Here is a 16,744-nt window from a genome sequence, read left to right on the forward strand (position 1 = left end):
AAGAAAGTATGTATAAGTTACCGTCATAAGCTAAGAAGTCGGGGAATGAAGTCTTGTCTTATGTGTACAAGATCTTAATGAATTTGCTATACGGTAGATTTGGCATAAACCCTTAGAGCACAATTGATACCCGAGGTATGCGACTCAGAATAATCAAGAAAATTCCAACAGAATTAACGAATTTTTTTTAGCATACTCAAGAATATTCCTATAAAATCTATCTAACAAAAAAGTGATATTTTATATAGGAAAAAATAGGGATAGAAAATATTTGGGTTGAAAATTTAGTACAAATTTTGACTTTGAACCTAAGAAGGATCAAATATCAAATATAAACTAAATAATAAAGCTAATGATCTTTTTTATCTTCCCTTTAATTCAAGGAAAATGCTAACGACAGCCTTAAAGGTTGTCGTTAACATCCTTTAAAATATTGTAAATTTTGATAACCGCCTTTATAAAAATAACTAATAACTGTCATGTACAATTACTTAATACATGTTAACGACAACTCATAGGGCTGTCATTCAATTAGTACGGAGTAAAAGATTAATTACTAGGTATTTGGGAATTGATATTTTCACCATGGTTTTACTTGTTCTACCTAAAATGTTTAAAATGCCCTTAATAATAAGTTTATACAAACATTTTAGTAAAACTTTTTGCTATAATATATTAAAGGGATAATTTAGAAGGAAAAAAAACATGAAATGATAGTTGAACAAGTAAAATACATGTTGAAAATATATTGAAATGTGCAGAAAAAATCATTTATATAAAAATATAAACGAATAAATAACAGCAGTATCATTTTGGAAAGATGTTAAAAAGAAAGAGGTTGGTGTATAAAACAAAAGCGCTGACAAAAAAAAACGTGTTCTTTCTTCACTGATCCTTCTCTATCTCATTAACCGTGAAGGTTACATCACGTACCATGGTCTTCATATTGTTTGCTAGTCACCGGGCTACCACATATTTTTATCAATCATTTTAGTATATAAAAACTCTAATAACAATAAGAATTACTAGGGAGTTCTAATACATCATCAACGGTGGAGTTATTACTATCGAATATCGAAGTTTGGCTTGAGTGATATGGACTAAGATCTTACTTGAGGTACTGTTAAGTCGGGTTCGATTCTTACTCCAAACAGGGAGTTTCCAACATTTGATGATACTGCCAACATCAATGCGATTTGGGAAGGTCTCTGAGGGTTTTTCCAACCTTCGATGGTACTGTCAACATCATCGCAAATTTAATTTTCTCCTAACACGCGTGTGGGTTACAAATAAGACCATTCGATGTCTATATTACCGTTTAAAAAATTGGTGGAGTTATTACGGGCCGTTGGGTCAGCCGACCTCGATAATTAATTTTTATTTTCATTTCTATATTTATGTTTGAGTCTTAGTGTAATTAAACATATAGTTACTAACTAGTTATCGAACCCTCGCTTAGCGCTGGGGGTTCGATTTTCAATGTATTTTATTGTGTTTAGTTTGTGAAATTATTTTGTGGCTAACGATTATGTCGTTGAAGCGCAACTCGAGTCGAACTAAAAAGTATAACCCGTCAAAGATTTAAATGTTATTTTACATCTCCGCGTTTGGCTATGGAATTGTCGACTTTTAAAAATTTAACGCAAAATCAACGTGTATGAAAAGTACCTCAAATATTTATCGTTGTTTAAAAAGCACCCATTTTGCCTATAGTTAGTGACATTGTGGTCCTAAAATTATTTCTAGTTTAACGATGTTGTCGGAAAAATTTAACTCGTTGCGAGCGAGAAGATATGACCCGTTGGATATTTGGGTGGAGTTTAGTTAAGATTTTTTTTATGAAAATGGTTATTTGACACTTTACCCCCTGTTTTGGGGGCCGATTTTAATTTTTGAACAAAGGTTGGGGGCTTTACTTGCGAAAAGGAAAAAAAAAGCGAAAAAAGGGGGAAAAATGTGAAAGAACGAAAATGCCCCCGATTACTATTCATCATTTTTGTCTTAGTTAATATGCTAATTAGCATACCTCTATTATTGTGAAATTGTTTTTGTCCCGTAAAATAATATCATAGATTCGTCAATAGTAACAATTTACAAAACGTCTAAGATTCAAATCTTACTAACATCACATTTAAAGTTGGTTAGAGAAAAAGTTGAAATTCAAAACGATGACAGATAATCCGATTAAGTCGCACGGATACCTGTGTAAAAGGTACTCACCTTTTTAAGTAGGTTACAAGTCACTGCCGAACGCAATGTCAGAACTCATCCACCCGCATTTCGAAAGACGAAATGTGACAGTCCTGCCGCCCCTCAAAAGTGAACACCCACGACAAATCCATACGAGCATCGTGAGTGGTAAAACCCCCTCGGATGAGGCTCGAACGCAAGACGTCCGACACTTCAGAAGCTAATGAAATTGGCGGGTAACCTCAAGAGAAATGTTTTGCAGCTCATTAGGGTCCAACAATTGACCTCCCTTATAGAAAGTCAGGTCACCAGCACTAAACCAACACCTTTTTTCGTTTAATATATAAACTCTTATCAAGTTTCTTTCAACAACTATATACTAGATGATGAAGTGCACTCAAAGCTCATCCGTTTGCTCCAAAATTCATAATTTAATAACTTTCTTTGCCATTCTTCTGATTTTAAGTTCAACCCATGCAAGATTTATACCTCAAGGTTCGTAAAAATCCTTTTCATTTTCACATGCTCATCATTTATTCCACATATGTATGCACAAACATAAATATACAATGTCACACAGATACATATACAATCTTAACAATTATATCTTAACAATTATATGTACAGAAAGTGAATTACTAATATTGAGTATATATCCATATGGTTTTGTTTTTTAACCATTTCTCAATAGTTATATAAAGATAAAGGTCAGCTTGCGAATAAAAGACAATTTGTCAACTGATGTTTGTAAAAAGAATCTTAATTGATAATGTGCATGCAAAAAAAAAAAAAAACTGTTCTTGGTCATTTATGTTAAAAATGTCACATTTTGTCATGCTAGCTTTTGGTACTTTCTTTTGCATTTAAAGACCATTAATTAATAATTTAAAGTGTCAATTGAATTGAACTGAAGATATTTCATATTCAACAATTGCAGGTGGTTTAAACTCCAAGCTAAATAACAATGAATTACAGGTGATGTACACACCTCCTCTTTCAGTTCTCTCTTCGTAACCAAACCTACATCTTTACTTCTTTTGTTTTCGAAACTTGAATTTTGTCGCATGCAAAACTCGTATCAGTTTGTTACTAGACTTTTAACCTGTGTTCATCTCACTTGATTTCAAGTTTTATTAATTATATATCCCTATGACATCAATCCTAGATCTATATGAATTTCACCATGTTACTGATTTTAGTGTCCTCTAACAATTATTTTGGTTAAATGGGATATACTTGAAAGCAAGAGTTGGTTAGTTATGCTTACAAAACGGGTTTGAGAGTATGGAGTGCATGCACGTAAGAGTTCTGTCGCACAAATTGCGGGGGGCAAAGGAGTCGCGCCCCCTTGCGGGTCCAAGGGGCAACATCCCTGAGGGGAAGCCGCCTCTCGCGGGGTCGAGGGACAGCGCCCCACGCTCGAAAATTATGGGTACTATATCATATACCGAAAAATCACATCCCAACGAGTTTTTCCACCAACTGTTATACCTTTTCAGGTAACAAATTTTCCTTCCAAAACGAAAAAATACATTCTTTCGTTACACTCTTTCGATACACATTTTCGAATTGCAACCGAATTGGTGTGTTTTCCATCCAGAAAATTCTCGCTTTCAATACGAAATACAGAAACATTCTTTCATACACTCAGATTTGTATCTTCTTGCCTGAAATCAAATTTTGTTCTTGTCTTATTCCAACTAAGATTTCGTGATACCCGAGGCTTGCAGGATCGATATACTTAATTGAGAAAGCGATTACAAAATTCAAGAACCAATCAGATTATCAATTACTACGGAGTAACGTATTCTCTAACGTATCACTGATTACATTTGACCATAATAATCAAACTATAACGGGGTATTTTTACTTAGGTATACACAGCCGAATGGTCACCCTAAGATATACGCAGATAATTGAGACAAGATTTCAAAGTCCAATCAGTAGGATTTCAAGAAACTTGTGTAACTGAATATAATGTGTGATCATGTAGTTTAAGCTTGTAAAAAAAATGTTTCAATTTTCAAGAAACTTGTGTGAAGTCTTGATGTGTGTAAATGCAGATAACTGAGAATGAAGATGAATTGATAGGATCAAGACCACCAATATGTGAATGGAAAAGGTACTGTAGATGGTGTACTAAATGTCAACCAATTCAAGTCCCAATTGGAAACAACAAAAAGGACCCAAATACAAGAAGAGACGTTATCTCTAATTACAAGCCCATGAGTTGGAAATGTAAATGTGGGGACTTCACATTCAACCCTTGATTACCTGCCTTTTAATTCTCATGTGTATAAACATTTTGCTTCATCACTGGTAATAAATAACTAGTGTCTTAGAAAAAAACAACCAAAAAAACTTAACGCGATGTATAAGAGAAAATAAGTGAAAAAACAAAACCGATCATGCAGTCAAAATGTATATTATATGGTGTCTAGGTACACAAGCACAACCATGTACCGTTTCGGTTAACATATCTACAACCCATGTAAACTTGCTGCATACATACGCTTGAACCAGGCAAATATCTCAACTTGCTGCATACGATTTGGCCATCACGAGCAGTTGCACCATAGATGGCCATCAGAGTTGAAGGACTCGAACCAATTCAAGAATTTTGTTGGTGGTGGGGTGCGTTTATTGAAATCTCGAGTCTTTTTTCAAGGTAAACTTGCGGAGCGTTTTTTGTACTTGCTTTTAGCCAAATTCAAAAGGAAGTCTGTAAAAATATGCTCGTATTCTGGCATTTTACCATACCCTGCAAACGTAACATCCAAATTTAGTTTCATAAATTTAATATATGGTGATATACGGATAAAAGGCGTGTGGTTGAGCTATTAAAACATGAATTACCGGGAAAATAATTTATGTCGATGACATAAAAGCGATCTTTGGTTCCATGCTCACGAATCATATCCAAGTTGAATAAATGAAGTCCCTGAACCAACCAATGTATAAATGGCCAAGAAGATGAACAAGACCTTTTAGGTCTATTTTTGCAAAATAGCAATGAACTTAAAAAAAAAATTAGAAATAACTTTTCTTTACCACTAATAGTCAAAATCAAAGGGTGAAAAAGGCGGGAGACGGAGACGAGTTAGTCAGGACCTTGAAAGGTCGAGTAGGTCGAGACGAGGACAAGACGGAAGTTGACCAACATTGACTTTTAAATAAAAATTTACTAAACATAAATATTTCAAACATAAATATTATAAACATTAATATATTAAAAATAAGATGACGCGGTGATGGTTTAAATAATATATATAAGTTGGTGTTTTTAAACTAATTTTTAATTGGCCTTGGGATTGTTGTTTACACTAGAACAAGGCCAAATAAAAAGTTGAATTTTCACTGACATCGACCGACTTTGACCCGACTTTTTAGCGGTGACCGACTAACTAGACGTCTTTGGGCGAAACGGGGTGCGCTAGTCACCAAACAGCCGCAACGGGCGTTTGCAACCATGGTTAAAATGCATTGTTGTTATTGGTAAAAGAGGGTAACATATGTTATTTTGAAAACAGTCCTCTTTATATAATTTAAGACAGAAGGGCAATAATGGAATACCAGTCGCCGACGAAGTTCTCTGGCAAGGCGCTCAAGTAAGGCTCGTGGAGGAAGCTCTGAAACAAAACAAAAAACAAATCAGAATTCAAATGCTCACACGTGATTGGTGAGTTTGTAACATTTCAAGAAACGTACCAGCAATACACGGGTCTAAATCCGCTTCATCTGCTGATTGCGCAGCAGACGAAACTCTCGGAAAACGAAATACACCCGCATTTCTTGACAGCTCACGTTTGGTAACATCAGGTAATGAAAAACGCCTCACAACCTTGATTGCATCACCAACAATGTAAACTTTGAACAAAACACCTCCTACAACCAAACACATCAACAATAAATGTGACATTTCGACATTCATAAACTCATAAATCATAAACATAACTTACAAGAAAGAAAAAATTAGTAATTTTGATTGAATTACATACCATGGTTAACAAATTCTTGAAGAACGAGAGGTGGGTCTAGCTTCTGAAGGGAATACTCATCATACGCGAGTGATAGCTCGTGTGATTTTGCCACCAAAGGCTTTGCAACTGACACAAATGTACAAATTAGATTATGCTAAAAGAAACTACAATGACTGAAAAAATAATTTTCAAGGAATTGGACTTTGTATATTTAGACCATGACATTAACAATTCATATTCATATTCATACAATAGTTAATAGTTAAATGCATCTTGAATATCATTTCAAATTATTATAAGGGAAAGAATGTCAAATAAGTCCTGCAGAGTTTGACAATACAGTCTATCAAACAACTACACAATGTCATAATGTTTGGCCAGTGTTGTAGAACTCGGAATTACTCGGTGAGTACTCAGCTAGTACACGGTCAAACTCAGTCAAACTTGGTCAAAGTCGGTCAAAGATTACTCGGAAAATCGCTCTACGCTCAGCCAAAACTCGGTCAAAGTCAAACTTGGTCAACATCGGAGTACTAACCGAGTTGACGAGTAAAACCTAAAAAGGTCCCGACCGAGTACTCCCAGAGTAGCGATTTTTGCAACCTTGGTTTCACTAAAGATAGCCCAGTGGTTGGGGCCCGCCCTGAGTTCCTAGCAAGAGGTCTCAGGTTTGAATCCTATTTAGGACGAATATTTAGTGGTGACCAGGGACGGGTTGGAAACAGCTAAACTGATAATATTGACAAAATGTATTAGAGCTTTTCTAATCCTTTCCCTAAAGTGTTCAGTTAGAAGATGATAAACATACCAAGAGGAAGGGATAATCCTGCCTTCTTAACAGCATCAGAGATAGAATACGGATCTTTTTCTATCACTAATTGTTTCGGGACGCCTACTGTACCTGCAACGTTTACTAACATGTGAGAACCGATTAATCAAAACTAGTATTCATAACGTGACAAATATTTTATTGCAAAATATGTTATTACCATATGAATCAGAAAAATTGAGATCAGCTACATCTTGAAGCATAGATTGTCTATTATAAACATGTTGTATCGCATCTGGAGGATCAAGAACGGTTACTTCGGGATGTGTTAGCCGATACTCCTTTGAAAACAGAGATATCATATTAGCCTATTTAAAATAACTGACGAACATAACAAAGCTTTGAAGGAGGATTATTTGCAGTACATAAGACGAGCTAACAAGAACCAACCTCGAGAATTTGACGCCATTCCTTCCCGGTCATCTGGAAAATAACAAGTTATGTAAAAACATATAAGTATTGACGAACAAATATCAAAATAAAAAAATATATATATATGAAAATAGTATGAAAAGTTCACCATGGTGGTTGACATATGTATTCACACCTTATGCAGCACAATGTCAAATGGACCTTGATCTAAAAGGGGCCTTGTCTGGTCAATAGCAACAAAAAATATTCCCTTATTCCTGCATGAGCTCAAGAATAAGCTAATTAAACCATATAATTGTTTATTTAATTAAATCATATATTTCCGTATTTAGTACTGTATTAGTTTTTTTTTTAAAAAGATAATTTTTTTAAAACAAACACAGAACATACAAATTCAAGGGTCTTGACTCAATTATTATATGTCAATTTATATCATCATATCACCAAAAGCCAAAAAGAACATTACTCAACTAGGCATATACTGCAATACACCTTGTGAATCTTTACAATCATGTATTATATTCCAAGTAACTACTGCAAAGTTTACAAAATATACACAAATAACAAAATCGGAGCTAAGCACACATATAATACAAGAGGAATACATACAAATAGATACACAAATTGAATCTTCCCATATCACAGAACATGCACAACTTATAACTATTACAACCCTATAATCTGTTATTCAAATTTTTGAGTGCAATTCACCAGAGCATTAAGATATACATAATACATATCCCCTAATCCAAAACAAAAAAAAAATATCAAAATGTTCATGTCAACTATTTTCCCATAGCCTATAGGTCAAAGAAAGATATAAATATTCAAAATTAATAATCTTTTTACAAAATAATCCTCCAATTCAATTACTTGATTTTCAATTTCACATTTCTAAAAGAAACCATCTTTAAAAAATACATAAAGAGATAAATATAAATATATGTATGATATTTGGTCCTTGTATCATCAATAGATTAATAATAATAAATAATTAGGTAATTAATTGATTACTTAATTAAAATAATTAATGTAAAAATTGATTGAAGATATGGATTCACCAAATTACCTAGCCAAGCCTTCAAGTTTTGGTTGCAAGAAGCTTTTAATCTTTTTGGATGTAAGAGCATAACCAACAACAACAACTTTCATTGATTTCTCATGAAACCCTAATTCAACAATTGAAGCACAATTACTACTACTGCTTGATTCAATCATTTCCCTTTCTTCTAATCCTTCTTCTTCGATTTCATACCCAATTTCGTGCATCAACCTCATAATTTCACAAATTCACCGTCAAAATTTTGAATTTGTTGTAAATTTAAACCAAATTGATGAAAACGATAGGTGGGTTTTGCTCGAAATTGAACCAAAAACGGAGATTGGTTGTTAATTATGTGATTTATAATGGAAACTGAGGTGAAATGTAGGATGAAAAATCGGGGGCAATTAAAGTGACAAAATTTGTGGATGAAAGGGGGAAGGATATAACTAGAACTGAAATTGAATGTGAATATTTGTGTGTTTATGTGGTTATGGTGGATATATATAGATAAGAGATATGGATACAATTTTTTTATAATATGTGTAAATATAGAAATATAGATATATATATATATATAGACAAAGAAACCTGGAGCTGGGAAAAGGTTCTGTTTGCCACTTGCTTGCTTGTGGTTCCATTTGACATGCACAGGTTTAAATTAGCAATACCCTCTTTCCACTCTTGTAAAAAATCCCAATTTGTAAGACACGAATAATTGTAGTGTATATAAGTGTAATTACGATACTTGAAGCGGGGTTGTGTTGTTTATATTTTAAAAGCAAAAAGGATTCTGAACTGGGGGTATCGCGCGCCGCGCCACCTGTCTGCGACAGTTTCTCCTTTTCCTTTTTATTAGATATTTTGAGGGCATTTTGGTAAAATCACTTTGGGGCCGAATTTAATGCCTTGGATCAGTTTGGGAGCCTCATTCACTCCATTCACAACCACCTTATCATCTTCCAATTTAATTTAGAGAGAGAATTAGACTTTAGAGTGAGAAAGCTCAAACTAAGGAAGAAGAAGCTCGAATCGGGTCAAAGTGCTAGCATTAAAGTTGTTCATCTCCTCACTAGCTACGATTTGGTTGTGGTGGTAAGTCCTAAACTTGATTTCCTTAGTTTAAAGTGTTTAAGGGTTAGGGTTTGGGCTAGTGATGAACCAAAGACCCATTTTGTTAGTGTTTTGGGGATTTTGGGTGAATATGGGTTATGAAGACTCATTGATGACTAACCTAGGGTTTAAATGTGTTAATTGAACTTTTGAGTCTTAAATTGGTTAGTTAGTTGCTAGAACACTTTTATGATATGTAAATGGGTGTTATTTGGGTATGGATGACCCAAATGGGTGTGTTGATCTTGAAATGGGTCAAATGGGTCTTTAGTGACCTAAGTGGTCTTGCAAGTGTGAAAATGGGTTAACCTCGTGATTAAAAGTGTAATAAGACCGTAATTGGCTAGAGTTAGGGTTTTTGGTGAAGTTGACCCATTATTAGGGTTAAGGGTGCAAAATGGGTAGAAATTGCACCTTGGGTCAAAATGGCTTTAGAATGGTGAAAGAATTGGTTGACCAACTTGAGTTATGCGATTGATAATATGTATAACATGATAGGTACGTTACTTTGAGGTCTTGCAAGCTCGGGTATCCTTTCACAAGACTTTGAGGTGAGTGGAGTAATTATACATGTATGTATATGATATATTTATTTGTAAGCTATGGTGTGACCCACGGAGCCGGGAATGCCATAGTGTGTGTGTGAATGTGCTATGATGTGAACCACGGTGCCGGTAGCATCATAGTGCATGTTTGAGATGTGAACCATGGAGCCGGTAGCATCGGAGTGTGAACTACGGAGCCGGTAGCACTATAAAATGAGGTGTGAACCACGGAGCCGGTAGCACCAAAGTGTGAACCACGGAGCCGGTAGCACTATAAAAGAGTATGAATCAAATGCGTAGTGACGTGAACCACGGAGCTGGTAGCGTCATAGCATTGCGTACGGTGTGAACCACAGAGCCGGTAGCACCATGACGCGTTTATGGTTAACCATATAGTTATTTATGTATATGTTGTGAGATATCGTATTATATTATTGGAGCTTATTGATATTGATATTGCTAGTTGCGGTATTGGGTAGCGTATAGCCTTCTTGGAATCGGTATGCTAATTATTTTTACTAGCGATATTACGGTGTGTGTAAGTGGGTGCAAGTAGGTATATTATATGTGGGTGCAAGTAGGTATATTATATATGTATATGTATAATTATTGCATTCACTAAGCGTTGCTTACCCCCTCGTTGTTTACCCTTTTTATAGGTTCGATGGTGGACAAGGGTAAGGGCATTACCTTGGACTAGAGATCCCGCTTTATTGTAGGGGACGCTTTTGGATGTGTTGACTTTTGGGAGTTTGACCGAGACGTGGGTAGTTTAATCCCAAACTCCATGCTCCTAGTGTAGTTTGGTACTTAAACTTTTTGGCGGTCGAAACTCAGAAATTGTATTAAACTCGTAAATCGGCCAGTGTGGGCCCCGCTTGTAAAACATCATTTTTATGTTTGAATCGTGTTAGTTTTACATATTTGAATGTGTGGTTAAAAGCGTTTCGTCTAAAAATGTCGGGAACTAGTCGATCTTTTTCGCATTTAAAGACTTTTGGGACAGACAACTTCGGCGCGCCGCGCGGCCTTCCTGGCGCGTCGCGCCAGTTGCTGGACAATTAATTTTTTTTTTATTTTGTATTTTCACGCGGTTTGGTCGTGGGTTGGTTTGGGTTGTTACAAGTGGTATCAGAGCATGGTCTAAGGGATTTAGGCGACTTGAGATAGGTGCCTAGACTTAGACTTTATTGTGTGTACGCTTTATGCGGGACTTGTAGGACTTTGGGCCGGATCGGGAATTGTTAGTACTCTGGTTTATGTTAACTAACCTCGTGCTAATTGTTTTGTGGTATGTTTTACAATCATCAAGCGAGATAGACGTTGTACTAGCAAGTTAATGCGACGTGCTCGCGTAACAATGATTAGCTACCATTGTTACGGGCGCAAATCGTGTCGAACAAGCAATGTACGACGATTGTTGAGCAAGATGGAGTAGTGTGGTGTATAAGTATATACATACGTGTTATGTCCTTTTGTTTCGCCGTTTAACCTATCTCGTTTTATAGAATGAAGATGAGAAACGGACACGACACCGATAATGGGGCCACGAGTGAGGACCCCGAGTTCACGGCCAAGGTTGAGGCCATCTTTAAACGTCAAAAGGCGGAATATCTTGAGGAGATTAAGAAGATGTTTCTAGACTCGATTGACGAGCAATTAGTTAATGTAGTCAAAGAGCAAGTCAAGGCAGTTCTTCATGATGATAATGTGGGAAGACGGGACTTTTTCTATAAGAACTTCAAGGATTCTCAACCTCCCACTTTTGAGGGCGAAAGAGATCCTCTTAAAAGTGCCCGTTGGATCTCCGATATGGAGGGGGCGTTCCGTACTTGCGAATGTCCTCTCGATAAGAAGACAAGGTGCGGGTCTAGCATGTTAAGGGGCGATGCTAAGTTATGGTGGGACGCGAAAATCCATCTTTATGGTGAAGTGAAATGTATGGACTTCACTTGGGACGAATTCAAAGCGGAGTTTTTCGATGAATACCGAACTTCGGCTGATCTTACAAGGCTTAAGGACGAGCTACGTTCCTTGAGGCAAGGGTCGATGGATTTGAACACTCTCAAATCCGTGTTTTTGTCCAAGACCCAATTTTGCCCGGAGTATGTCGGGAATTATAAGATGTTGAAGGAAGATTTCTATCGAACTTTGAATGATAGTTATCAAGAAAAGATTAGTGTGAACGTGGTGAAAAGCTTCGATGAGTTGTTTAATATGGCTAAAGGTTTTGAAGCGCTTGTGATAAGAAAGGGTGGTTTTACTTTTGGTAAGAGGAAGTTCGAGAATTCGAGTCAATCGAACTTTTCCAATAAGAAGAGCAAGAAGGGTTCTGAGAGCGTTGGTAGTGTGAAGAAGGGTGCGTCCGGGGGTTTTGGGCCCAAATGCTATAATTGTGGGCAACATGGACACATGGCTCGTGATTGTACAAGTGCGACTTCAACACCAAATCTCACTTGCTATAATTGTGGTAAAGAGGGGCACAGGAGGATGGAATGTCCCGAATTGAATAAGGATAATGTTAAACGGTTAGAGAAAGCGGCGGGAACGGCTAGGGGTCGAAACTATTTGATGACAAACGAAGAAGCCAAACAATCCAATGAAGTCGTTTCAGGTACTTTCATGGTTAACTCTAATCCGGCACGGATACTTTTTGAAAGTGGTGCTAACTTGTCTTTCGTGTCTCCAAGATTTGTGTCTAAGTTAAATAAACCGCTAGTAAAGTTGAGTCGTCCGGTAGAAGTTGAAATAGCGGATGGCAAGACGGCGCTAGTGGTTGATGTGTGTAAAAATTGTAATGTTGTGTTTGGTGCCGAAAGTTTTGAAATTGATCTCATTCCAATGACTTTGGGCGACTTTGATATTGTTGTGGGCATGGATTGGCTCGATCGTAATAGAGCCGATATTGCTTGTCATGAAAAATTTATTCGTGTGAAGACCCTAAGTGGGGGAGAGCTGATTATTCATGGTGATAAGCGAAGAGACTGGTGCCGATATGCACTTTTGCACGGGCACGTCGTTTCGTTGTTACTGGTGGCATGGCTTTCCTTGCTCATGTTGTTGATACTCGTAATGAGCCACCACCCATTCGTGAAATTCCGGTGATTAATGAATTTGAAGACGTTTTTCCGGACGAGTTACCAGGTGTTCCGGCGGAAAGACAAGTTGAATTTCGCATTGAGTTGGTTCCGGGGGCTACCCCCATTGCTAAAACTCCTTATCGTTTAGCACCGACGGAAATGCAAGAGTTTTTAAATCAAATCCAAGAGTTACTCGAAAAGGGTTTTATTCGACCGAGTGCTTCGCCGTGGGGCGCTCCGGTATTATTCGTAAAGAAGAAGGATAGTAGTATGCGGATGTGCATCGATTATCGGGAGTTGAACCAAGTGACGATCAAGAATCGTTATCCTTTGCCTAGGATTGACGATTTGTTTGACCAACTCCAAGGTGCAATGTATTTCTCTAAAATTGACCTACGATCCGGTTATCACCAAATGCGGGTCCGCGAGGAAGACATCGAGAAAACAGCTTTTCGAACGCGTTATGGTCATTTTGAATTTGTGGTGATGCCTTTTGGTCTTACGAATGCACCGGCGGCATTCATGGATCTTATGAACCGAGTGTGCCAACCTATGTTGGACAAGTCAGTAATAATGTTCATTGACGACATACTAGTCTACTCGAAAAGTATGAACGAACATGAACGTCATTTGCGTGAAGTATTGAAGACGTTACGAAAGGAGAAGTTGTATGCAAAGTTTTCCAAATGTGAATTTTGGCTAAGGGAAGTCCAATTCCTTGGTCATATTGTGAACAAAGATGGCGTTCAAGTGGATCCGGGGAAGATCGAGACAGAGTTGGGGATGACCGACTACGCCTACGAAAATCCGAAGTTTTCTCGGATTGGCCGGTTATTATCGTCGGTTTATCCATTGACGAAATTGACGAGGAAGAATGCTAAATTTAATTGGGAAAACGAGCAAGAAATTGCTTTTCAATTGTTAAAAGATAAGTTGTGCCAAGCTCCGGTGTTAGTATTGCCGAAAGGTGCGGAAGATATAACGGTTTATTGTGATGCTTCTCTAAACGGGCTCGGGTGTGTTCTTATGCAAAGGGGTAAAGTCATCGCTTATTCCTCTCGACAGTTAAAGGAACACGAAACGAGATATCCGACTCATGATCTTGAGTTGGCGGCGGTGGTACATGCGTTGAAAATTTGGCGCCATTACTTGTATGGTGTCAAGAGTACGATTTATTCGGATCATAAGAGTTTGAAACATCTCTTTAATCAATGAGATTTGAATTATCGTCAACGTAGGTGGATGGATGTGGTAAAAGATTATGATTGTGAAATACTTTATCATCCGGGCAAGGCGAATGTGGTCGCGGATGCGTTAAGTCGAAAGAGTCATCACCCGGCGTTACGATTGGGATTGTTACGTATGATTATTACTAACGATTTTCTTGAAAAGCTAGGTGTAATTCAAATTGAGGCTTACGTTCACAACAAGCACGAGGAGCGAATTGTGGGGCAATCGGAGTTCATTACTATGGGCTCGCGTGGTTTGTTGTCTTTTCAAGGAAGGGTGTGGGTGCCTAAGATGGGTGATTATCGACAAGTGCTACTTGATGAAGCACATAAGTCAAAGTATTCCATTCACCCGGGCGCGACGAAAATGTATCTTGATTTAAGGAAAGATTATTGGTGGCCGGGCATGAAGCGTGATGTTGTAAAATATGTTGAACAATGTGTTACTTGTTTGCAAGTTAAGGCCGAGCACCAAAAGCCGTATGGTAAGTTGCAACCGTTAGAAATCCCGAAATGGAAATGGGAGCACATTACCATGGATTTCATTACAAAGTTACCAAAGACGGCGAGAACCCAATTTGATACGATTTGGGTGATAGTTGATCGTTTGATGAAAAGTGCTTTGTTTCTTCCCATTAAAGAAGCGATATCGTCGGAGGCCTTGGCTAAGTTGTTTATCAAGGAAGTGGTCTCGCGACATGGGGTTCCTATATCTATTATTTCGGATCGAGATACCCGTTTTGCATCCCGGTTTTGGGAAAAATTTCATGAAGATATGGGTACACAATTAAAGCTGAGCACGGCGTATCATCCTCAAACGGACGGTCAAACCAAATGTACGAATCAAACTTTAGAAGATATGTTACTGGCGTGCATTATTGATTTCGGTGGTAGTTGGGATGAGCATTTGCCCTTGGTGGAATTCTCGTACAATAATAGTTATCACACTAGTATCGGGATGCCACCTTATGAGAAGCTATATGGGCGAAGGTGTCGAACTCCCATTTGTTGGGGAGAAGTGGGTCAAAGGGAAATCGGGAGTACCGATTTGGTTTTGGAGACGAATAACAAGATTGATATTATTCGGGAACATTTGAAAAAGGCTTGATGTCGTGCGAGGTGTATATAAAATACTATTAATTTTACAAGAAATACTATTAAAAATTACACAAGTTTTAATTATTTATTTACAAATGGGATATACCTAAACCTTGCTACAACACTATAGGCAGTGTACCTAATCGTAGAGTAGTATAGTTTTTAGTAAGTCCGGTTCGTTCCACAGGGAGCGGGCTTATTGCACACTATATTTTTAAACAACTATATTTATACAAAATATATATAATTATATATAATAATATATAAAAGGGGGTTTACCGTTTAATGACCGGTTTGTCGATTTATATTTTAAGCGAAGCGTATAGTAAATGACGATATTTAAATAACAATATAAAATAAATAACAATAATTAAAATGACAATAGATAAAAGTACGAGAAAAAATGAAATAAAATATATTATGCTTATTTAAACTTCCGTAACCATGATGTTTGACGTTTTGATTTTAATTTATTTTCCTGGGTTAATTGTCCTTTGTCCTGGATGTATTTGAAACCTATCTGGTTTTTGTCCACAATAGTTCATCGATCATAATTATAAAATGCTCGGCAAATTTAACCTTATGCCCGAAGTCAAATATTTCAACTAACTGGGGATTCGAACTGTAACAAGGTCTTAATACTTTGCTTAATGAATACACCAGGTTATCGACTGTGTGTAAACCAAGGTTTTAATATTTTGTTAACAATTACACCAATTACCCTTGAATGTAATACACCCCTGTTTTAATGAGTCCATTGACTATTAATCCATCCCCGTGTCCGGTCAAATGAACAATAATTCGTACTTATAAATATCCCGCCCACCGTGTCCGATTAAGCGTATGTGGTTATATATAGATACGTCAAATCATAACCTTTATATTAAATTAACGAGGTATCGTTAATTTAATATAAAGCCCATTAATAGCCCATAGTCTAATTTCCACAAGTGTCGTTCTTTTGTCCAAACCCCAATTATGGTACAAAGCCCAATTACCCCGTCTTTAATATTTAGTCCAACATCATGATTACTTTGGCTCAAATAAGCATAATAATAACTTAAGTACGAGACATTAATTTAAAAAGGAGAACATAACTTACATTGAGTATTTATCGCGTAGTGTTACACGGACAGAATTTCGACTTCAAAAACCCGTAAAATAACCTTTACATAACCCGAACTAATCTAATATAACACTAATCTATACTATATATATATATATATATATATATATATATATATATATATATATATATATATATAT

The 16,744-nt window shown here is 36.8% G+C and overlaps 1 protein-coding gene across 2 annotated transcripts; it reads right to left on the reverse strand.

The window, feature by feature from the left end:
* Positions 1-4,541: 4,541 nt before the first annotated feature.
* LOC139898770 (inositol-tetrakisphosphate 1-kinase 3-like) lies at positions 4,542-8,907 on the reverse strand. Of its 2 annotated transcripts, none has more exons than XM_071881539.1 (10): positions 8,441-8,907; positions 7,547-7,628; positions 7,390-7,422; positions 7,160-7,280; positions 6,979-7,071; positions 6,189-6,296; positions 5,899-6,075; positions 5,764-5,819; positions 5,047-5,131; positions 4,542-4,951 (listed from the first exon to the last, which is right to left on the reverse strand). In XM_071881539.1, the coding sequence occupies exons 1-10, from the start codon at positions 8,647-8,649 to the stop codon at positions 4,854-4,856; spliced, it is 1,062 nt and encodes a 353-aa protein (XP_071737640.1). In that variant the 5' UTR covers positions 8,650-8,907; the 3' UTR covers positions 4,542-4,853. The 2 variants fall into 2 exon arrangements, with proteins under 2 accessions (XP_071737640.1, XP_071737641.1); XM_071881540.1 differs by having other exon boundaries at positions 7,520-7,628; positions 8,441-8,505.
* Between the last annotated feature and the right edge of the window lie 7,837 nt (positions 8,908-16,744).

This window comes from Rutidosis leptorrhynchoides, chromosome 3 (assembly GCF_046630445.1).
Source record: "Rutidosis leptorrhynchoides isolate AG116_Rl617_1_P2 chromosome 3, CSIRO_AGI_Rlap_v1, whole genome shotgun sequence".
Classification (NCBI taxonomy): domain Eukaryota; kingdom Viridiplantae; phylum Streptophyta; class Magnoliopsida; order Asterales; family Asteraceae; genus Rutidosis; species Rutidosis leptorrhynchoides.

What these genes read in the sequence shown, in the direction of transcription:
- LOC139898770 (XM_071881539.1), bottom strand. Translation starts at nt 8,649, where the DNA reads ATGAGGTTGATGCACGAAATTGGGTATGAAATCGAAGAAGAAGGATTA. An exon ending in TCAAGAATTTGTTAACCATG is followed by an intron (nt 6,076 to 6,188) that starts GTATGTAATTCA and finishes GTTTGGTTGTAG; the next exon opens with GAGGTGTTTTGTTCAAAGTT. An exon ending in GAGAACTTCGTCGGCGACTG is followed by an intron (nt 5,132 to 5,763) that starts GTATTCCATTAT and finishes TGGTTGGTTCAG; the next exon opens with GGACTTCATTTATTCAACTT.